General features: G+C 27.3%; 1 protein-coding gene across 2 annotated transcripts in view; it reads left to right on the forward strand.

The window, feature by feature from the left end:
• LOC105845161 (leucine-rich repeat serine/threonine-protein kinase 2) overlaps window positions 1–24809 on the forward strand; it is a 129451-nt gene that overhangs the window by 16804 nt on the left and 87838 nt on the right. For both annotated transcript variants that reach the window (XM_065803105.1, XM_065803106.1), the window contains exon 4: window positions 18264–18900. In XM_065803105.1, coding sequence (XP_065659177.1) covers window positions 18264–18900 — 637 coding nt within the window. The remainder of the gene's footprint in view (window positions 1–18263; window positions 18901–24809) is intronic.

Here is a 24809-nt window from a genome sequence, read left to right on the forward strand (position 1 = left end):
TAGTTATATTTACAAATAAGTTTTGACTTTTTAGTAAATATAACTAAAAATTTAACAAAAACTAATTAAATCCAAGATGAACTTTTGACAACCATTATGTTAAGACATAACAGATAAAAAATAAATAATTAAAACTACTTGTATTTAAAGTATTTTACAAGATATTATTTAATGAAAATTCATTTACTTTATCTATAGTTAAAAAAAGCATATGAAGAACTGCAACAAACAATTAGAAGTCGCAAAGAGAGATTTGAATTTGAATTTAACAGAGGAACAATTTATTAATGAATGTTGCATAACAAACATCAATACTGAACAGAATCTAATGTGTCGACAAAATAAAGTTCAGGAATGTCATGAAGACAAAGGAATTATGAAAGTATTTCCAACATAGCTTTAGCAAGTATACGATATGGTACAAGCTTACAGAAAACAGCTGCAATTGTGATGGCAGCTTGGATGTAGGAATAATTAAAGATGATACTAGTTATTTATAGATCACATTAAAGTTAAGTGAGCTCAACAAAAAATATTCAGCCTCTTTCTATAAGGTTTGACATTTAATGCAGGACTAGCATTAATAATTGTGTTTTTTTGATGGCAGAATTGATAATACAAAAGTTCAATTAATAGTTAAAGGTTTGAATAAATATTATCCTGCTACAATCGAAGAGGAACATAATACAGTATGTCAAGAGCCTGGTGGTAAGGATCTTTTCCATTTCACACCTGAAAAAGTTCACAAACATGTGGAACACGCTGAAGTAGTTGCTCAGAATATATATGAAGTTTTGAAAAATAATGGTTTTGAAAAATAGCAGGGTGGTCAGGCATAGATATATATTTCCTAGAAGTTAAATTAGAAAGAAAGCTAAACTGTCTGGTTTGCGCACTCCATACAAATGAACTTCCATTTCAAAAAACGTTTAAGTCATCAAAAATATACAACCACAAGTAAAAATTTGCTATTCTTGTATGAAACTTTCCTTAAATTTAAATGAATCCTAAATCATGATTTCAGGTAGCTTAATCATTTTGGATATTTTAATCTATGCTTTTTTTGGTAATATATAAAAATAAAAGTTTTTAGAATGCAGGGATTTTAATCTGAAAGAAAAAAATAGTATGACATACCCTATTATATACTTTGTTGTGAAAAATTCTTTCTAAAACTTCAAAGAATTCAGGAAGAAGTAAAATTGAACAATAATTACTTATGTTGGCAATGTCTCTGCCTTTTAATATTTTATGCCTCTATGTTTTTAGATTTTGTAAAAATGTTCCTTGTTTTATTGATGTCAAAAAAAACCTTACAGTGCATAATATTCTATATCTTAAAAAAATCAGAAAGAGTCATAATAAAGTTGCCATTAACTCCATCACTAATTTGCTAGACTTTAAAATAAAAGCATTCTCAAACTCTTCAAAAGATAATTCAAATTTGTTGAGTTGAGAGTTATAATGGACATATGTTATTAATTGAACTATTTACTTTAGGAATTATTTTGGTAAGACTTGGACTTACAGACACAAAATGTCTATCAAATTTATCTGCGATCATTCTTTTAACAGAAAGTAAATCATTTTTACCCGTAATATTTAACTGTATTTAGCTAAGAGTGCAATGTAAATTTGTTGTTGTAAGTATCTTCTCTTATTGTTGACCTAATGTTTTATAAATTGATTAATTATTAACATTGCTACATTAACTTTGTTGCAACATTGGTTTCATCTGTGATGGCAATTGTTAGAAATATAATATTTTAGCTGTTTCTAAAAATCTAGGTTCAAATTCTCAGTTATTTTGGTCTTAAATCAAGAATATTTTGTTATATTTATTATTATATATTTGCCTGCATATACACACTGAATCTAAAATCTAAATCTAAGTTTAGAATTTTTATAAGCAAATGAAAGCGATACCAATTATTTTGCTACCCTACATTTTATTATCTCAATAAACCTTGCAATCTTGTTTAAACAGTTAAAAAACAGTGATTAGTAAAAAGAATATTTTTCGTAGAAAGATTAATTGTAATGATTGAAATGATTGAATGAATGACTGATTGAAGTAAACCAAACACTTTACTGATTAAACCACATTCTGAGTATACTGAGTACTATACTGAGTAAACCACATTCTTCACTGTTTTGAAGTAAAATACTTTCTGATTTGAAGATTCCTAAAAGGGTCATTCCAGCTCAATTTAATTCATGTTAGGCACCATGCCACCTTAGATTTTAACGATTTTGATGATTTTTACGAAAAAAAATTGTCTAACTCCTTATGGTTTCAGAGATATGAATACTCGGTTCCAACCTCTTTTTTAATTGTTTTTTTCAGTGTCATTTATTTTTTAAGCTAAATGCATAACACAATTAGCTTTAACTTATGAAATACTTGCTTAATAGTGTTGAAAATTTGTACCTAACTGTTTTTAAGAAAGAGGAACTTAAAAATGATAACTAAAACATTAAAAAATTGACGCATCTATACAAAAATTTTATTTCAAAATGGTGTAACATTTTTTATAAGCTTTTGCATCATACAAAAAGAAGTATATCTTAAGATGCCTAAAAGATATGATTCTGATTCTAATTTTTTTCTATGGTTGCAGTTTTTTTGTTGCAAAAAAAATGCAAGGGTTTTCTGTTTTGAATATGATTTATTTGCATTAAAAGTTTTATAAAAAAAAAATAAAGAAATTTTTTTTTTAATAATGAAAAAAAATATAGATATACATATATTTTTTGCATTTTTTAAAAAAGATTTTAGAATCTCAAGTTCTAATATATAATCTTGTTTGCATTTCATATTAAAGATCTTTTCTTTATATTATCTTCATGTTTAATAAAGGGTTATTTTAAAATTATTTCTTACTGAACTATAAAATAATATAAAAATATAAATAATAAAGAAAGATTGGATTAATAAATAAATAAATTTGTCGCAAACAAGCATATACGAAATTGAATGATATCAAGTAAATGTCAAGTCTCAATGATGTTTTTTTTTTTTTTTCAAACATATTCGCTTCCAACAAGGCTGCAAGCAACCACTAATTGGAATTGGAATATATTGGAAGAGAAAATAGGAAGATTGTAGAGCAAGATAACGATTGACAGATGACTTAAAGGATTGCAAATTATATGAATCAGGAAAGCAAGATGAAGGAAGCTATTTGAAGGAAATGAACTGATGTTTGAGGGAAAAAACTAGAGGAATAAGAGTTTTTGGAGCACTGAGGAACAGTCACAGAAAAAGAATGAGACTTAATTGAATGACAAGTAATACGAAAATTAATTTTATTAGATGGCACAAGAGATGCTAGCTCATTAAAGCAGTGCCCATTATAGTATTTGTAGAAAAGAGAAAGAGAAGCAACATTACGATGATGTGATAATGGTTGGAGGTTGGCTTCAAGAGCAGGTCCAACAATGTTTACAATGTGTTTTTGCACCTTCTGTAAAAGAAAAAGGACATGATTAGAAGATCCGCCGCAGATATGACAACAGTATTCCATACAAAGCCAGATTTGAGATTTATAAAGATAAAGAATAGAATCCGAAGTAAGAAAGTGTCAAGCTCGATAATGAGATGCAACCTTAGCAGACGCTAATTTTGCAACAGATTTGATATATGGTTTCCAAGAAAGATTGGAAGTAAGAATTAATCCTTGAAGATAATAAATAAATGAAAAAAATTGAATTTTATCTGAATTGAAGTTCACCAGCCACTGTGAGCCCCATGCTGTAGCAGAAGTGAGATCCTTTTCAAGCTCAAATGCCCCCTCCAAGCAGTCAGAGTGAAATAAATGGTACCATCATCAGAATAAATGGTAATATCATCAGCAAAAAATGCAACCTTAAATGTGAGAATATCTGAAAGATTGTTATTGTAAATTAAAAAGAGTATAGGGCCAAGGATAGAACCTTGATGTATGTCTAAAGGTACAGAACAAGTAAAAGAGTGATGTCCATCGAGGATAACTTTTATACTACGATTAGAAAAGAAGATTTCAATAAACTTAAAGATACTGCCAGAAACACCATAAGAAGAAAGCTTATGGAGAAGACCAGCATGCCAAATTTTATCAAAAGCTTTTGAAATGTCAAGAGCGATAGCCTTAACCTCTCCACCTTTTACTAATGCACAATAAAACTTATCAGTTATTACTGTTAGCAAATCAGCTGTAGAACGAGAAGATTGAAATCTATATTGATGATCAGAAAGTAAGTTATTAGATTCAGGATAAGAGAATAAGTGTTTGAAATAACCTCAATAAGAGTGCAGTCTTGAGAGGAAGGAGAGCTATATCGAACAAAAAGAAAGGTAATAGAGTGAAGTGGTGCTAAACGAAAGCACATAAAAGTATAGTTTGCGGATTTAAACCTAGTTTCAGGACAAATGGGTGAATTCTTACGAATGTAAATGCCCAGGCCAAGCATGTGACTATTGGAGTCTTTATGAATTAAAGAAAGATAACCATCAACACTAAGATTGCAAGATGAGACAGCTGAACTCAAATTAGTCTCACAAAGAGCAAGTAGGTCTGGTGAACTTTGCAAGAGATAAGACTTAACAGAAGAAAAGTTACTTCGAAGACCATGAGTATTAGTGAATGATAGGTTTAGAGAACTTATTGATGATGATGGTTTTTTGTGTTTTATAGTTTTTGGTACTTTATTCATTTTTAAATTTGTTAAAGAACATGACTCAAAACATAGATATTACTCAGTACACTGTTTAATAGCCCAAGCAATTGCCTCATTACTATTAATAAACCCTAAGCCATAACAAAGGGCTTCAAATGTGGCCTTGGCAATGCACACCAAAAATACAAACAGGGACCATCCATGCCCAACATGCGTTGTTAATACTTTGATATTTTTCAGCTGATGATAGAATCAGAGAGCTACCACATAGTTTAAGAAACCTGACTACCAGCCGGCCTCAGAACCATAAAACTGAGTTTTAGAGTTGTACCCTCATGAGGAGATAATAGAATGAGTTGCCTTGTCATAAAAATGGAGACACAAGCAAAACTCATGAATTCAGTGAAGTAGATCCGGCATTCAATAATCGTAAACTGTTTTAGAAATCGTAAATAATGTATTAGAAATACATCTGCGCTAGCCTATAAGATGAAGAAGGGGTGCAAGGCTTGTCAACAGATAGAATCTGTTTACCCCTTAAGTCTTTGCCTAGGAGGCCTTCTACAAGACATTAGCCGGATGCATTTAACATCTGCCCGTGATGAGTATTTTTATCGAGACACCATCTCTAGCCTTTACTCAGTAGAAAAAGTTCTAATAGTTAGTTGTTCTGGCATTGAAATTTATGAAAATGCAACGGTTTACCTACACCATGGAAATGTTCACCCTTAAACTCCACAATCCACTTAACTTGTTGTGATTAATTTAGTTCACACAATGGAAAAAAGGAAGAAAGTATTATTATTTAACAATAAAACTTTTTTAAACTTTATTGTTTATTATATGTACTAGATTTTTTTGCAAAATACTAACTGAAGCAGTAATTATCTCTTTTGTTTTTATAAGGATAAAAAGAAATTAATATACAACTTGCTAGGAAATCAAAAAACATTTGTATTAATATTGTTCCTGGAGAAAAGATATGCTAACCTGGTGTATGCTTAGTTTAGAAACTTCGAAATAGTATAAATTTAAGCAAAACAAAATGGGTTGTTTTGAAGACAATTTTTAGGCTGTAATATATATATATATATATATATAATATATATATATATATATATATATATATACATATATATATATATATATATATATATATATCGTTTGATTTAGTGTTGTATTATAATAATACAAAACTCTTGTTATATATATATATATATATATATATATATATATATATATATATATATATATATATATATATATATATATATATGTACATATATGTATATATATATATAATTGAAATTTCATTTCATTAGAAATAAACATAAAAAGTTTAACTTCGGGTTTTAATTAAAAACAAAAGTTTGAAATTTAACATTAACAATACACAAATTAAAAAGAAATTTATCAAACATTTAATAAAAGATTTAATTTTTATCCTTACTCTTATCATTTAAACTTCTTGTCACAAGTTATTAATAATTTTCTTAAGGTGCTAGAGAATTCTTTTAAATTTCCCACTAATTACTAATGAAGGATTTTTAAAAGACATTTTAATCAGCTGTAACTGTTACTTCTTGCAGATCAATTAGATTTAAACAAACAACAAATAACAAGCCGAAATAACATTATTTTTTCAATTTCAATTTAAAATTTGTACTTCAAATAGTTCCTGTACATCATTAATATTCGTATATGAAAAGCCATGCCTTTAAAAGCAACTAATATTATTCTGTTGCAATATGCTTAATCAAATAGAACATTGTTTTTTCTCTAAATCATTTGCAGTAACAAAGGTTACATGCATGAAGTGAAGACTATTTTATTTCCTTGCATGCTGAATCTATATTTGTAGCACAATTTAAAATAATTTTTTTTCCAAGCTTGAGTAAGTTTAATCTGCTTTTGTTTTCCTGATGAATGTAGTATATACTGCATACTACAGCAATTCTAAGTCTTAATTGATTTCTTGATATGATAGTTATATCAGTGATATACAATTTGGAGTGCACACATCTTAAAGTGAAGTTTTTACTTTAAATGATTTAACTGTTTTGACCTACTTATCAATAAGCAAAAAAACTTTAAAGCTCAAATCTTTTTTTTTCATAACTCTTTTACTTTTGGAATAAAATATTTTTTTAACTAACTTTCAAACAAATCTTTTGTCATTTAGTTATTTCATTCGCTTACAAAAAGACTTGTAGGTTGGACTTTTTTAATCGTTCTGGGGTTCAAGGTAGGTTTTCCATTCCTATGGGATTGAAGGTATGATTTATTATCATTGATTTACTAGACAATTCCTCAAAAGATTACTTCACATGTAAAGGGTAACGCTGTCTTTGTTTTTAACTTGGTGTTTGCTATTTAAAAACGGTTTGAGTCAATAGCTTTTTCTATATCTTTAATAAATTATGAAACTATTAGTATTAATTTTGAGACAGCCTCAACATTTGCTAGGTCTTGCTCTCCTTGAAATTTAGCATTGTGCAAAAAGTTTTCAAACCCTTTTTGAAAAAGAAAAAAGTCTTTAAAGTTTTTCAAACCTTCCACTAGCAAGAAGTGATAGATTTGCATGTTCTTTAAAAAAAAAATTTATTCTTTTTAAATGTGTAAATTCTGAGTGTTTTTAAAAAAATAGTATTTATGCTCAAAAAAATTTTTTTACTTGAACTTCTATCTATAATCATGCCTAACTTTTATAATATTTGTTTAATGTTTCAAATGGTTGCTTTTTTTAGTTTAACAATTTATTAATAAATGCTAATAAATCCATAAAAAGTGGAGCAATAAATTTTCTTCGATTTTTATGGGATCTAAAATTCTATTTTTTTAAATAAGTTATTTAAAAAAATCAGAATTTTTTTAAATAACTTATTTAAAAAAATAGAATTTTAGATCCCATAAAATTCTATTTTTTTAAATATATATCTATAATCATGCCTAACTTTTATAATATTTATTTAATGTTTCAAATGGTTGCTTTTTTTAGTTTAACAATTTGTTAATAAATGCTAATAAATCCATAAAAAGTGGAGCAATAAATTTTCTTCAATTTTTATGGGATCTAAAATTCTATTTTTTTAAATAAGTTTTTGTCTGCATTATTGCTTATCCAGTTTCCCTTTTTTAATTCCATTAAAATAGTTTTGAAAATTTTAAATTTCAGTGGAAATATTCCTGACAAATTTTGAAATGTTTTACTGCTGAATTTTCTCCTTTGGCTTGTTGTGCACTTGTTTGATATGGGCATATCTGAGTCTATATCTTTAGTCCTGTTTCACCAACATTTGCCCCAAGAGCACTTTAGTTTATAAACCCAATAGGAATTAACTGAAAGTGTAGGTTTATTTTTAGAACAAAGTAGACTTTAAAGATTTTTTTGAGATTTAAACCCTGGTTTAAGAAAACAGGGTCATGCTACTTTTTTAAACACTGTTCTTAAATTAGAAGTGATTACAATGATTCAAGGTAAAGACACAAATAGTTAAGAAATGTTGCTTTTTCGTGAGATCTTTTTTGTTGTTAACACTTTCTTTTGTAGACTAGTCACTAGTTTACTAGTAGACTAGTAACTGTTTTTTCCAGGCTTTAATTTTCATAGCTGTTTTCTACAAATACATAAATCGGATATGGTAACTCATCATCATTGTTATTTACTGCGCACAATTGTATTACGCTTTGGACAAAACTAATAAAGACACCATTGATAATTTTAGTTTCATGGCATGAATTCAGTTTTATTCAAACGTTTGTCATTGTATTTTTGACTATACAGTTATGGCCATTGAAATCCGACCACAGCTGAATATAAAGAAAAACAGTCTATGCATGCGAATATTCAATTTATTTTCTTCCTTGACATCAATGATTAGTTAATTAGCTTTTAGCCAATCACATTAGCGTTTATTTTATTGCACTGTAAAATTTATTAAGCTATATATCTCATTGTAGGGTATGGATTATCATTTAACTGTCACAATTTAATTATGACTACGAAGGAAGGTCTTCGTGCTAATATTAAACTTTTATGGGAGGATGGTGCAAGTGAGCGTCAGATAATAGCAAAATTGCGAATGCCAAAATCTACTGTTCATGATATTATACAACTAATCAAAGACACCGGATCCACTGCGCCCAGAAAACGTTTTGGTAAAGCTAGAATTACTAGCAAACAAACAGACAATATGATACGCAGGGCTGCTGTGAGAGATCCAACAATATCCAGCACACAAATCAGGGCAGATCTACCTAATGGCGTTACAGTCAGCACTCGAACAATTAGAAGACGTTTATTGAAAGATGCAGGTCTACGTTCTCGTCGTCCAACCCTCAAACCGCGACTGTCTTTAAAGAACATCCGTGATAGGATCGCATTTTGTAGAGCTCACAGACACTGGTCAATAACCAAATGGCGCCAGGTAACGTTTAGCGACGAGACACAAGGGTAATTCCATGTCAATTGAGCCAGAAAATTTCAAAAATGTCACCATACGTCTCAGATTTTGCTGATTTTTATACAGTTGAGAGTACTTAGTAAAACAAGAAATTCTTGAAAATTTTAGCTTCTAGCTCCAAGAGGATCCTGAAATATGATCATTTTACTTTCAACTGATCTTGGCCAGGCCCCTCTTGTCCTCTCAGAATTGAGACCTTTGTTTAAAGGTTCACATAGCTTAAAAAATATTTGATATTTTGATTTAAAAATTTGTACCTGACTATTTTCAGGGTTGAAGAATCTAATGAAATAATCAAAAATATAAAAAAATATTTTTAAGTACCTGTAATTATCAATTTAAACCAATTTAGGCAATTTTAGGCAAACATCAAAAATTGATGCTCAAGAAACCCACGTGGCCTTGATGATATTAAAAAAAAATATTTTACACATTATTCTAAATTTTATGATCTTTCAGAAAACATAAGAATTTTGATCTGCAAGTATATGGATTTCCATATATGGATAAGGGGGCACAGGCCCCACTTTTTTGTAGCGGAATCTTGCAATACATTTTCCACTACCTTTCAGACTAGCTAGAACTATGAAAATTTCTGTATTTTTTTAGTGTCAATAAACGAGAGAAAGAATTAAAAAAGAGCCCAAGAAACTAGGGGAATGGGCTGGGGGCATGTGCCCCACTTTTTTGAGCAGAATCTTGAGATGAATTTTTCACTATCTTCCAGATAAGCTGCAGCTCTGAAACTTTCAGCATTTGTGTAGTCCTGATGAACATGCGTTAAAATTGTTTCAGATCAGACAACCAGATGGTTCATGGGGCTGGGGCACCTGGGACCATGCCCCACTTTTTTTCTCAAAAAATTTTTTTTTTTTTTAAAACACATAAATGTGTCTTAAATTTAAGATAACTTTGAAAATATTGTATTCAAAAGTTGTTATTGCTTTATACTTGTTCTGTTTTACTTCATTATTTACAAAATAAAATACAAAAAAAAGAAAGTCAATATAATGTTAAGATTAGCTTAGATGCATTGACGGTCAAAGTATAAAAATGTCCATTTGTTGTTACAGGTGCATCAATTATACAAGTTATGTTGGTAGTTTTCACCCAACACTCATCTACTCTAGATGGCCAGAAAAGTTTATTAAAAGGACCGTGCGGGTGCATGAGCGTTACCATAACATCTTTCTCTATATTATCAATTTCATTGATCATACCAATACAATCAAACGCATTATATTTACACATAATGAATTCACCCAATTTCAAGGCATCAATGTTATTTTGCTGATCATTTTGAGAACTTTGAATTCCAGAAAAAGAAAAATGCCTGTTATATGAACATCTTCACTTGTTTGTTTAAAGCTAATAGTATCTATAGATTCTGGTTTAAATTGACGATAGCTCCTAGTTCCAGGAATTGTTTTACTTAGCTCAAAACGTGTTTTCAAAGTGGTGCGCAATTCTGTCAGTCTTTCTTTTTCAATCTTAAAAAAAATAATCCCTTTAATATTGTTAGTACAGTAGTCAAACATTTTGTTACAATTCAATATCTGGTCATTTATGGGCCTTTGTAGACTTGCATTTGTAGTTAATCGTTTTACAGTGCCACCAATACCATCACATAGTGACTTACCATGGCTTGTAGCAAAAAATGTCCACTCTGCATCAATGTCAAAATCATTTTTATGGAGACAGATATTGTAAAGGTTTTTGTGATTTTTATACTGTGCAGCACAAACCATCAGAAAAATAAAGAATCTTTGAAATTTTAGGATGATATTCTTTTAAAAAATTAACTACTTGTGTTTGAACTTCATACACAAAACCAGTGTCATGCTCATTATCTTCTGACATAAAGCAAAACAATTTTTCTTCAAGTTGGTCATTTTCGTTTAATAAATAGAGGGCAACGGGGTGCAATGTGCATTGACTTTTGCACCAATGGTAACTTTGGATTTCATCTTGAATCACAAAAGTAAAGTTTTCTGCAAAGTCACTTAAGACAATACAGCAGTCTTTTGCTAAATTTTCCTTTTGTTGCTTTAGATATCTTGCTTGACATTTTGCAATGTAGGAATAAGCTGTTAACTTGTTTATTGCCTTTGATAACATCAATTTGTATTCTTCCATTGTTGTTGTCTGATAGATCAATGTTGTTCTGTCTGTTTTCTGCCACTGATTGAATGACACCTCCTCGTCATTGTCAATTAGTTGTGCATCCAGAAACTTCTTTAAAGAAACTATACCTGGACAGTTCGGACATCGATGAACCATACACTCATTACTTGTAACATCACAAACAACTTTTGTCATAAGATCTTTGTAAGTACATTTTTTTGTATAGCATTGGTCAAGAGTATTGCATTTTGGTAGAGGGTACATACACAAACAGAATGAGTGCCTGATGCTCCAACATTTATACACCATTTTGGTCTTAAACTGCAAAACATAGAAAATCCAATAACTTCTTGAGGATATTTAGTTTTAAAAGAAACATAAGGTTCTTTAAGATTACATAAAATAAGGCGCTTTTGCATGTGTTGTTTTCTACCTACTGTTTTCTCTGGCATCTTCTCTATAGCAATCAAATTTCTTTAAATCAATCTTTCTACAATAACTTAGTTTATGACAAGTATCATTTAACTTTTTTCCAAAATCACATGAATCCATTCTTACTGTAACACTAAAAACAATTTGAGATTAATTTAAAAATGAGAAACCAATAGTAATTAATTTAATGAAAGCAACTTAAGCAATCACCATGGTAATACAAAACTAAACAGTGATTGATTTCTTTTATCTTACTTTGACAAAAAAAAAGTTTCCTTTTCACAAAGTTTAATTATACTCAATTTGTTAATGTTAAAAATGTTAATGATGACTTTAATAGGTAACAAATTTCTTCTATACTAGTGTAATGACAGGATGTTTTTTGTTTCTGTTAACAACTTGCTGTTACCATTTTAGAATTAGCAAAATATGTTTTTCTTTTTTAATTCAAATCTTAAATTATACAAAATAAAATTCTGTTAAAATCATTACTTTAGACTGTTTTTAATCTTATACATGCAAATCAAAATTCTTATAAACATTAAGCTTCTTAAAACATTTTAAAAAGATTATTGAACATAGAATGATCAAAACCAAATGGAACAAATATAAATCACAAAAATTTGGGAAGCAATGTTATCAATGTTTCCCAAACTTTTTGGAAACATTGATAACATTGTTAAACATATGAAATGTTTAACGTTGTTAAAAATGAAAATCTAAAAAAAAATTTGAAGACAATAGTTTTAAAGTTATCTTAAATAAGTTTTAAAGAAAAAAAATTTTTTTTTTGAGAAAAAAAGTGGGGCATGGTCCCAGGTGCCCCAGCCCCATGGACTATCTGGTCATCTGACCTGAAATAATTTTAACGCATGTTCATCAGGACTACACAAATGCTGAAAGTTTCAGAGCTGCAGATAGTGTCTGGAAGATAGTGAAAAATTTATCTCAAGATTCTGCTCAAAAAAGTGGGGCATGTGCCCCCAGCCCCCTCCCCTAGTTTCTTTGGCTCTTTTTTAGTTTTAAAATGCTCGTTTATTGACACTAAAAAAATACAGAAATTTTCATAGCTCTAGCTAGTCTGAAAGGTAGTGGAAAATGTATTGCAAGATTCCGCTACAAAAAAGTGGGGCCTGTACCCCCTTATCCATATATGGAAATCCATATACTTGCAGATCAAAATTCTTATGTTTTCTGAAAGATCATAAAATTTAGAATAATGTGTAAAATATTTTTTTTTAATATCATCAAGGCCACGTGGGTTTCTTGAGCATCAAAATCAGGTATATAAAAAATTGCCTAAATTGATTTAAATTGATAATTACAGGTACTTAAAAATATTTTTTTATACTTTTGATTATTTCATTGAATTCTTCAACCTTGAAAATAGTCAGGTACAAATTTACATCACTGGACGATCTAGCGCACAAAATTCGTCAAGCTTGGATTACTGAAATAACGCCAGAATATTGTCAGGCTCTTGTGGATTCAATGCCAGATTGCATTAATGCAGTCTTAAAAGCACATGGTGGTGCCACTAAATATTAAAAACATTGAATATGTACGATATGTTACATTATAATCATTAATTGTTACCGTTATTATTTTATTGCTATAATACAATTGTTTATTACTACATTAAACTAGTTTTAAGTAAAATGATACTGGTGGTCGGATTTCAATGGCCATAACTGTATGTACTGATTTTATTTTTAGTAACTGAAAAATCAAGTTGAATGTATTGGTTAAATTGGCAGATTCCATTGTGTATTGAATATTTTTGTGCTGTTTATTAAGTGGATCTAAATATTTTTGTGTATATTTTTCTACCCGGAACTTTGAATGTATATCATCAACATATCTTTTAAATGATTTTACATAGATGTTATTGTTAAGCGCCATTAAAAAAGTATTACTTTCATGGTACTTTTAAAACACTTGACAACCACCATTATAAGAGCTAAGCCAATTGGTCAGGAGATTTTCAAGCTCATAAATGTCAATTTCATATAAAAATAGCTATGAGAAAGACAAAGTTCTCAAAGTAACCTGATCTATTCAAAAGTTAGTTTAGATATAAAGTTGTGGTTGTTTCTTAATCTTTCAACTAATGTAATGATTGCTTCTTTAATTGAGACCGAATGGTACAAATTAACAACATCAAAGGAGACCTGAATCTCATACCTATCGATTTCCCATAATCTATGGGAAATTGATAAGAATAAATGGATAATGCTGTATCCACAAGCTGCTAAGAAGTTTTTTAAAATGCGTTTCATTTAAGTTTAGAGTGGGTTTCACCATGATGACTAAATATTTAGAGATGCTAAATGTAGGTGTTCCAAGTTGCTTACAATTAACATTATTGGGTAGCCTTTTTACAGGCTTATTGGCTATAATTACATCATATAAATGTAGTGGTAGGGCATCCCTAAGGTAAATATTTTCATATTCATTTTGTTAAAATGTCCTAGTTTATGTAACATCCTATTAAATGTATATATATATATATATATATATATATATATATATATGTATATATATATACATATACATATATATATATATATATATATATATATATATATATATATATATATATATATATATATATATATATATATATATATATATATATATATATATATATATAAATATACATAAATTAGTAAAAACACTTATCTAATTTTTGTTTTCTTTAACACTGTGTTTCACCATCAGTAGGTTCATCAGGAAGAATGTCTAAACATAAAAAAAATGTCAAGTTATAGAAAAATTTTATCACATTAAGTTGGGAATTGTTATAATTAATAATGTAATAACTGTAGTATTTTGCAACCAGGAAGTTGCATCAACTACATTAGATAATTAAAAAAATCATGAAAAGAATTCTTTAGAATTAGGATAAATTTGGACTGGTCATTTGTTTTTATAATTCTTTAAAAGGAACTTATTTTCATGTCTGCATTTAGAAGTTAATTCTGATTTTTTATTCAGTACATATTCTTGATCTAAATGAGTAATAATTTCAAATTTTTCTTGTAAACATAGTATACATTTTTTGGAAATGTTGTTATAGGCAGGCGCAGTTTTTAGGATAGACCAGTTTAATTTAAAATTATTATTTTTTTCTCTTTTAGTTGCCAAATATATTTAGACAGCATAGTCTCTTTTGAGTATTTTTTATGTTTAAAAGATTGTTTGTGGTTGGCATAACATTTTTTTTTTCATTTGCCTTTGGTAAAGCCAATATATTGTTTATCAGGGTTGTTTTGTGAGGAAACAATGCATTTTTAAATAATATTTTTTGATAAGCATTTGCCATTCATAGGGCAGTCAAGTTATTGCTTGCAGTTACAATTTTCAGTATTTTTTTCTTTTTATTATTAGAAATTTATTTTTTATTAATCAATACAAAATTATGGCCTTTTATAATTCTTTCGATATTTTTTGTAATAATATTTGTGTTAATTAAAATTTGCAACAGTGGAAAAACACCACCGATGTTATAAATTGGTTTTCCAAAATTAGTAATAAAAATCAAGGCACATTTATACAATTTGGTATTAATGATTTTGACCTCTCGAAAAATACTTATAGGCCTTATAAAAAACCTAATGATGAATTATCGTATGTTAATATAAATTCGAATCATTCCCCTCAAATCTTAAAACAAATTCCCATTTCAATTAACAATAGACTAAAACAAAACTCATCTTCTAAACGCGTGTATGAAGATGCTCTTAAAAAAAGTGGATATAAAAATTCAGAGCTAAAATTTGAAACAAAAATTGCAAAAAAGCGAAATAGAAATAGAAATATAATTTGGTTCAATCCTCCGTACAGCAAAAATGTTTCTACAAACATTGGAAAAGCGTTTTTAAAATTACTTGACAAGCATTTCCCTCCCTCTAATAAATTGCACAAAATTTTTAACAGAAATGCTATTTAAGTAAGCTATAGCTGTACAAAAAATATTGAAAGAATTATAATAGGCCATTATTTTGCATTGATTAATAAAAATGAATTTCTCAAAGAAAAAAATACTGAAAATTGTAACTGCAAGCAATAACTTGACTGCCCTATGAATGGCAAATGCTTATCAAAAAATATTATTTACAAATGCATTGTTTCCTCACAAAACAACCCTTATAAACATTATATTGGCTTAACCAAAGGCAAATAAAAAAAAAATGTTATGCCAACGACAAACAATCTTTAAACATAAAAAATAATCAAAAGAGACTATGCTGTCTAAATATATTTGGCAACTAAAAGAGAAAAAAAAAATTTTTTTAAATTAAACTGGTCTATCCTAAAAACTGCACCTGCCTATAGCAACATTACATACATCAGGTAAAATTAAATTGATATCATTTAAAGATGATGGAACAGGAGAACCGACTTGCAGCAAAATTTATGAAGCTAATGAACTTTCTATAAATAATTTGTTAAAAGTTATTTTAAATTATCAATTCTTTTTTAGCGGCTATGAACATAAGTCCTCTCAAAACGCTATGAATAGTCACTTCAGAGTTGCTCTCGGTAAAAAGAACTAATTACATGTTCAAAAAACAGTAAAGTTAGGTGTTGCAAGGACTTTAAATATAGATCCTGATCAATTAAGCTCGAAAAGATTCCTTCAATAAAATATATAAGGAAGTTGAACATAAAGCAAATTACATGGATATATGAATAGAAAAAATGTTAATTTCCAATCAGAATCAGGAAGTTTAGTTACTAACACTGGTTCCAATACTTTGATCTAAAAAATGTATAGAAAAATAATTTATGTTACTAATTATATGCAGATATCACACAAGCCGCTTCAAAAAAAAAAGGTATTTTATCTTTCCCTGAAAAAAAAAAAAAAAAAGTAATGAAAAAAACAAAAAATTGTAATGATGAAAATAGCAAGCAAATGTCTGGTAAAAAAGATTTTTTAAGGAAAGCTTCAAGATTTCATAGTCTTTGATTCTCTCAAACCTAAAAGAATTGTATGCTTAGTTTAAAGCATACAGTTCTCTTAGGTTTCATAACATTCTATATTAAGACATTACCTTGAAAATGAGTTGTACTCTCAAGAAGATATTGATGAAGATGATGATTATTGTATAGATTGCAAACAATAAAAGTTTATAAATAAAAAAATACCCAGTAAACTTAACAAAAATCAATTTAAAATTATTCTTATCTTTACAATTACAATTTAAACAATTCAAACTAAACTATAAACTTTTAATAGGATTAATGAAATTCTACGAACAATAAAATGTATAAAATTTTCAACAATTGTGACATTTTTTTATTTTATTTATTAAAAGCAATAAATAATGTATTATTTTTAAGGTTTATAGTTATTACTAAATATTATGAACTATTTCTTCGCCTGAACTGTTTCTTCAACCCCTTGAATTTATCACTGATTAAGTGAGGAAAAGTATATTGTTTCAATCAAGGAAACTTTGGAATACTTTGTTATATCACTGCAATATCATGCTTGCAGCAACCTATGAGCTAAGTTTATGTTGTTATTCAAACTTTAAATCTCATTGCAATAAACACAAAAAACAGTACAACATATAGCAGTATAGTTTACCCAGTGCAATCAATATAGGGTGAACACAAAATTAGATCAGGGAAAAAATTACTCAAAAAAGCTTGAAATCAGGCACACCTGCATTTTTCTAGTTAAGTGTTTCATGCAAATGTTCCAATTAAGGTGTTGTTACAATTTAGGTAACTACCCCTATAGCTAAAACTATTTTAGAAGTACTAGTTTCCAGGGTTATTGTATGCTAAGTTCTTGTATAAAGTTACAAATAATAAATGAAACTATTTTAGTGATACTGTACTTTAAATTGCAACAAGAATTACAAATAAATGTATATATGAGAGTTTATGTATTAAATAAAAAATTCTTAAGCTAATAGTAGTATTCAGTTCCTTTATTGTCCCCTAAAAATAATAATAAAATCAGATATGAATATGTGGAGTTCAGTTAATGTTTGCGATAATGCATACACATTGTGAGATTATGAAGATTGTGAGATATGCATTCAGATTTTATAAGCCTCCTTTTGTTGTTGTTGTTTGTATGTTTGCATGTATTTTAAATTTATTGAAGATGCTTCAATTATTAGGAAAGGAATCAAATGAAAGTCTACTAATCGTTTAAGTTACATTTTGAGTAATGGTTCTTGCTCTTAAGAAGACTTCTTCTAGTTCTTAAGAAGGCGTCTTCTAGTCCTTGTTATTAGGAAGATTTCTTTTTCTAGTTCATTTAACTATGAATTGATTGCTTTATTTTGCCTATCTATATGTACTAATTATATGAGATACTAATTATTTAATGAATACAATAATTTGCATTTGTAACAATTGTCTCTGACTACTATCACAATTGAGTCTGAGCCCAGTTTTGTAAACAATCTGTTTATTTATAAGTGTCTTGCTATCCTTATCTTGATAGATTATTTTATATTATATTATTTATATATTTTCCTTATCTTTAATATTTTTATATAAAAAGTAGTACTATAGTTTTAAAAAGTATATAAAACCATTTCTTTTTCTTTTTTTAAGATCATTTATAAGCAAGGACAAAGAGTTTGCCTACCCAGTATGCATAGGATGTAATTCTATGGTGAAAAATTACAAAGGTGTTAAATATATATTATGGGATATTTTTTGTGATAAAGAAAATCTTAAAGCTGATTGGAAAGGGCTTTTGCTACGTTTTCTTCATGAAGATTGGTTTAAAAGTTTAACAAGCTATAAAGATGTTATTCTTTCTTATAATGAAATTAAAAGCATACCAACTGATATTTTGAGTTATCTTAAATCTGTTGAAAAGTTAATACTTAGTTCAAATAAATTACAAGAGGTTCCCTCAGAATTATTTAGTCTTCCCAAGCTTTGCAGCCTAAATCTTTCATCAAATCAATTGAAATACCTCCCTGATGTTAAAGAATGGTCACCATCTCTTACAACATTAGTTCTTGAAAAAAATTTATTAAAAGGTTTTCCATCGCATGTTGAAGAACTTAAATTAAAAAACTTATATTTAGCAGATAATAAATTAAAAAATGTTCCTGAAAGTATCTGTAATCTGAAATGTTTAGAATTTCTTGACATTAGTCGAAATGTTGGTATAAATTTGTTACCAACAAATATGGGAAAATTGTCAAAGCTTATTGATCTTCGTTTGGAAGGCTTAGAAGTAAATTTTATAATAAATTTATTTTGTTTTATTTATTATTGTTACATATATAAAAAAACTTTTTTTTATTGCATATATATATAAATATAACTATATCTCTCTCTTTCAATCTACATATATACATCTATATCTATCTATCTGTATATATATGTATATATGAGCCCATGAGATGCATAGTGGTATAATTCACTTTTTTCAATATTTTGAGTTATTGCCACCAATGGTTAGCATTTTGTTTATTCTATTACATGGTAGAGTGGTATAAGTCTAATGATACTGATAATAATGTTATTTTTATTTACTTCCTTTAAAACAGTTTGATGATTTATGATATGATGTCTACTAAATGCCTCTGTATCTCAAAACTAGATATAAGTGACTTATACCACTACGCATCTCAGGGGCTCGTATATATATATATATATATATATATATATATATATATATATATATATATATATATATATATATATATATATATATATATATATATATATATATATATATACATATATATATATATATATATATATATGTATATATATATATATATATATATATATATATATATATATATATATATATATTTGTTAATTTGTTTATTTATGTTGTAACAAATTTTTAATATTTTTATATTGTTTCTTATGTTTTTGCCAAAGTATATATTTTTTTAAATTTTTTAAAATTGTGTAATAGTGTATTTATTAGGTTTATGACTTTTTTTAACCCCATGCTCCTATACTGTAGTTTGATGAACTTTTACCTAAAAAGCACGAAATGAACTATTATTTGGATATCTTTTGAGAAAAGTTCACCCCGCCATTAAAAAATCGATTTTGACATAAGTACTACTATGTATTCTTAGTCGGCTCAAGATGTGTTTATAACGTCTAAATAATAATATTTTAGTCGTATAAAATACATCTTGTGCCCACTGGGTTAAATAGTAGTACTTATGTCAAAACCAATTTTTCAATGGCGGGGTGAACTTTTTTCAAAACATATGCAAATAATAGTTCATTTTGCGCTTTTTAGGTAAAAGTTCATCAAACTACAGTGCAGGAGCATAGGGTTGAAAAAAAGTCATAACCCTAATGTTTGAATAAATATTTAGTGCTCCAAAAATATATCATAGATAAGTTATTAACATGTGTAATATAATTATATTTTCGATTTATATAATGCATGCTCAACTATTTTTTAAATTATATTAGTTGACTTTAGAAGATGTCTCAGACAAAGAGTCACATTAACTTAATGAGAACAGTTATTAAAATGGTTTAGTTCCATATTAATCAATGTTGAAATTGGCTGTTCATATGAGAGTATTAAATAAATAATAATAAATAAAATTTATATAATATAAAATATAATTAATATTAAATAAAAACTTTTGTTGTTACCATTAGGTTTCAGTTGCTTTTTTAACTCTTTAAAAGTAAATAAAAATAACAAATAAAAATAACAAATAAAAATAAAGTTTTAAAAGTTTAAATAACAAAAAACTCTTTAAAAGTAACAATAAAGATATGCGTATATCAGTTAATGTTTGCGATAATGGTATTGTGAGATATATGCTATTGGAAAAGACTTGTTTCAGTTTGTGAAAGTTTGTTCTGTAAAAATTTTTACTGTCAAACTAAGGTTTAACAAGTACATAGGAAAGCATTCATTTTGAATAAATTTTTTTTAATGAGGATCCAACAAATTGGACTATCTTTCTAAGTTTTAGGTATTGATCAAAAAAGCTAATGTCAATGAACAGGAGTTTAAAGAACCTCTTGATATTCTTAGTTGCTAAGGGTGCCACAATCATGTCTTTAAAAATTGCCAAATTAGAATAGTCGTGAGTTGTAGAGAGGGTTTAAATTAAAAAGTGGCTTTCTGATGTTGTCTTATGACAGATTACCAGAGGTGGCTAATGTCTTTGTTCTGCTGTTCTAGTGATTACATGATCTTTCTCCTCTAGGGTCCTCTATTTGTGTCATATAGGAGAGTGTCTTTGTAGTTGATGCTGAGAGAACTGAGGAAGGTAGATCCTTCATCAGTTCTCTCAGCATCATATTCAGAAATTGAGGATATTAGTGGCCATAGTTTGAGGATATAGTGTCCAATAGTTTGTTATGACCACAGAAGCCAGAACTCTTTAAATTGATTAAAAATGTTAATATTGGGGATTGCTGATACCTTCAGAACTAATGTGGAGATAAAAATAATGTGGATATGTCATATGCAAAAAGTCATGTCTAAAAATCTGATAAAGGCACAGATAGATACCACCGTTAGACCTGTTGTTAGTGCAGCTATAGTTTTACCTTCGACCATAGCTCTAATATTTAAAGATATGTAGTGAAGTTACACGCTTAGAAACAAATAGAATTTTCTAATATTAACTTAAAAAGTAAATGTCCATATTAGTACAGTTCTCAAAAGGTAATTGGGTTTTTCTAACTGCATGACAAACAATGTTGATTATAGATTATATCAATGACAATTTTATGTACTTTTTTTAATCAAATTTACAGAGGTTATAAAGCTTTCTAAATGAGGTTGTGATAATGACTTATGATATAATGTTAAACTTATAATTAAAGTTCTACACTATACTATATTAATGACAAATAATGCAAATTACTATGTTGACTATAATAATAACGTTTGGATATATAATAGCAAGAAACAAACAACAAGGAGAAAATATTTCCTATATTTACAATAACATAGTACAACAATGACAGCTATCTAACATTAATGCTAATATATTAATGTTAGATAGCTGATATACATTAATAACATTAATGATGTAATACTTGTGTGGATGTCATTCATAATTATTATCTAATCTAATATTTTGTTTTATGAATGATATGCTTTCATTTGTATTAATTATTAAGTAATATATTAAAAAAATTTTGGTATATACATATTTGAATAATTTTGTGTAAATACTATACAGAGATTAAAAAATCTTGAAGTTTAGAATTTTTAAGACAATAATAAGATAATAAAGCGTGTTTTAGGTTTTGTTCCAAATTGAAACTTCGAAATAGTATAAATTTAAGCAAAACAAATTGGGTTGTTTCGAAGACAATTTTTAGGCTGTAATATATATATATATATATATATAATATATATATATATATATATATATATATATATATATATATATATATATATATATATATATATATATATATATATATATATATATATATAATTGAAATTTCATTTCATTAGAAATAAACATAAAAAGTTTAACTTCGGGTTTTAATTAAAAACAAAAGTTTGAAATTTAACATTAACAATACACAAATTAAAAAGAAATTTATCAAACATTTAATAAAAGATTTAATTTTTATCCTTACTCTTATCATTTAAACTTCTTGTCACAAGTTATTAATAATTTTCTTAAGGTGCTAGAGAATTCTTTTAAATTTCCCACTAATTACTAATGAAGGATTTTTAAAAGACATTTTAATCAGCTGTAACTGTTACTTCTTGCAGATCAATTAGATTTAAACAAACAACAAATAACAAGCTGAAATAACATTATTTTTTCAATTTCAATTTAAAATTTGTACTTCAAATAGTTCCTGTACATCATTAATATTCGTATATGAAAAGCCATGCCTTTAAAAGCAACTAATATTATTCTGTTGCAATATGCTTAATCAAATAGAACATTGTTTTTTCTCTAAATCATTTGCAGTAACAAAGGTTACATGCATGAAATGAAGACTATTTTAATTCCTTGCATGCTGAATCTATATTTGTAGCACAATTTAAAATAATTTTTTTCCCAAGCTTGAGTAAGTTTAATCTGCTTTCATTTTCCTGATAAATGTAGTATATACTGCATACTACAGCAATTCTAAGTCTTAATTGATTTCTTGATATGATAGTTATATCAGTGATATACAACTTGGAGTGCACACATCTTAAAGTGAAGTTTTTACTTTAAAATGATTTAACTGTTTTGACCTACTTATCAATAAGCAAAAAAACTTTAAAGCTCAAATCTTTTTTTTTCATAACTCTTTTACTTTTGGAATAAAATATTTTTTAAACTAACTTTCAAACAAATCTTTTGTCATTTAGTTATTTTATTCGCTTACAAAAAGACTTGTAGGTTGGACTTTTTTAATCGTTCTGGGGTTCAAGGTAGGTTTTTCATTCCTATGGGATTGAAGGTATGATTTATTATCATTGATTTACTAGACAATTCCTCAAAAGATTACTTCACATGTAAAGGGTAACGCTGTCTTTGTTTTTAACTTGGTGTTTGCTATTTAAAAACGGTTTGAGTCAATAGCTTTTTCTATATCTTTAATAAATTATGAAACTATTAGTATTAATTTTGAGACAGCCTCAACATTTGCTAGGTCTTGCTCTCCTTGAAATTTAGCATTGTGCAAAAAGTTTTCAAACCCTTTTTGAAAAAGAAAAAAGTCTTTAAAGTTTTTCAAACCTTCCACTAGCAAGAAGTGATAGATTTGCATGTTCTTTAAAAAAAAAATTTATTCTTTTTAAATGTGTAAATTCTGAGTGTTTTTAAAAAAATAGTATTTATGCTCAAAAAAATTTTTTTACTTGAACTTCTATCTATAATCATGCCTAACTTTTATAATATTTATTTAATGTTTCAAATGGTTGCTTTTTTTAGTTTAACAATTTATTAATAAATGCTAATAAATCCATAAAAAGTGGAGCAATAAATTTTCTTCGATTTTTATGGGATCTAAAATTCTATTTTTTTAAATAACTTATTTAAAAAAATAGAAATTTTTTAATAACTTATTTAAAAAAATAGAATTTTAGATCCCATAAAATTCTATTTTTTTAAATATATATCTATAATCATGCCTAACTTTTATAATATTTATTTAATGTTTCAAATGGTTGCTTTTTTTAGTTTAACAATTTATTAATAAATGCTAATAAATCCATAAAAAGTGGAGCAATAAATTTTCTTCAATTTTTATGGGATCTAAAATTCTATTTTTTTAAATAAGTTTTTGTCTGCATTTTTGCATTTTTGCTTATTTTTTATGTCTGCATTTAGAAATTAATTCTGATTTTTTATTCAGTAAATTTTCTTGATCTAAATGAGTAATAATTTCAAATTTTTCTTGTAAACATAGTATACATTTTTTGGAAATGTTGTTATAGGCAGGCGCAGTTTTTAGGATAGACCAGTTTATATTAAAATTATTATTTTTTTCTCTTTTAGTTGCCAAATATATTTAGACAGCATAGTCTCTTTTGAGTATTTTTTATGTTTAAAAGATTGTTTGTGGTTGGCATAACATTTTTTTTTTCATTTGCCTTTGGTCAAGCCAATATATTGTTTATCAGGGTTGTTTTGTGAGGAAACAATGCATTTGTAAATTATTTTTTTTATAAGCATTTGCCATTCATAGGGCAGTCAAGTTATTGCTTGCAGTTACAATTTTCAGTATTTTTTTCTTTTTATTATTAGAAATTTATTTTTTATTAATCAATACAAAATTATGGCCTTTTATAATTCTTTCGATATTTTTTGTAATAATATTTGTGTTAATTAAAATTTGCAACAGTGGAAAAACACCACCGATGTTATAAATTGGTTTTCCAAAATTAGTAATAAAAATCAAGGCACATTTATACAATTTGGTATTAATGATTTTGACCTCTCGAAAAATACTTTTAGGCCTTATAAAAAACCTAATGATGAATTATCGTATGTTAATATAAATTCGAATCATTCCCCTCAAATCTTAAAACAAATTCCCATTTCAATTAACAATAGACTAAAACAAAACTCATCTAATGAAAACATTTTTAACTCTTCTAAACGCGTGTATGAAGATGCTCTTAAAAAAAGCGGATTTAAAAATTTCGAGCTAAAGTTTTAAACAAAAATTGCAAAA

This window comes from Hydra vulgaris, chromosome 08, assembly GCF_038396675.1.
Source record: "Hydra vulgaris chromosome 08, alternate assembly HydraT2T_AEP".
Classification (NCBI taxonomy): domain Eukaryota; kingdom Metazoa; phylum Cnidaria; class Hydrozoa; order Anthoathecata; family Hydridae; genus Hydra; species Hydra vulgaris.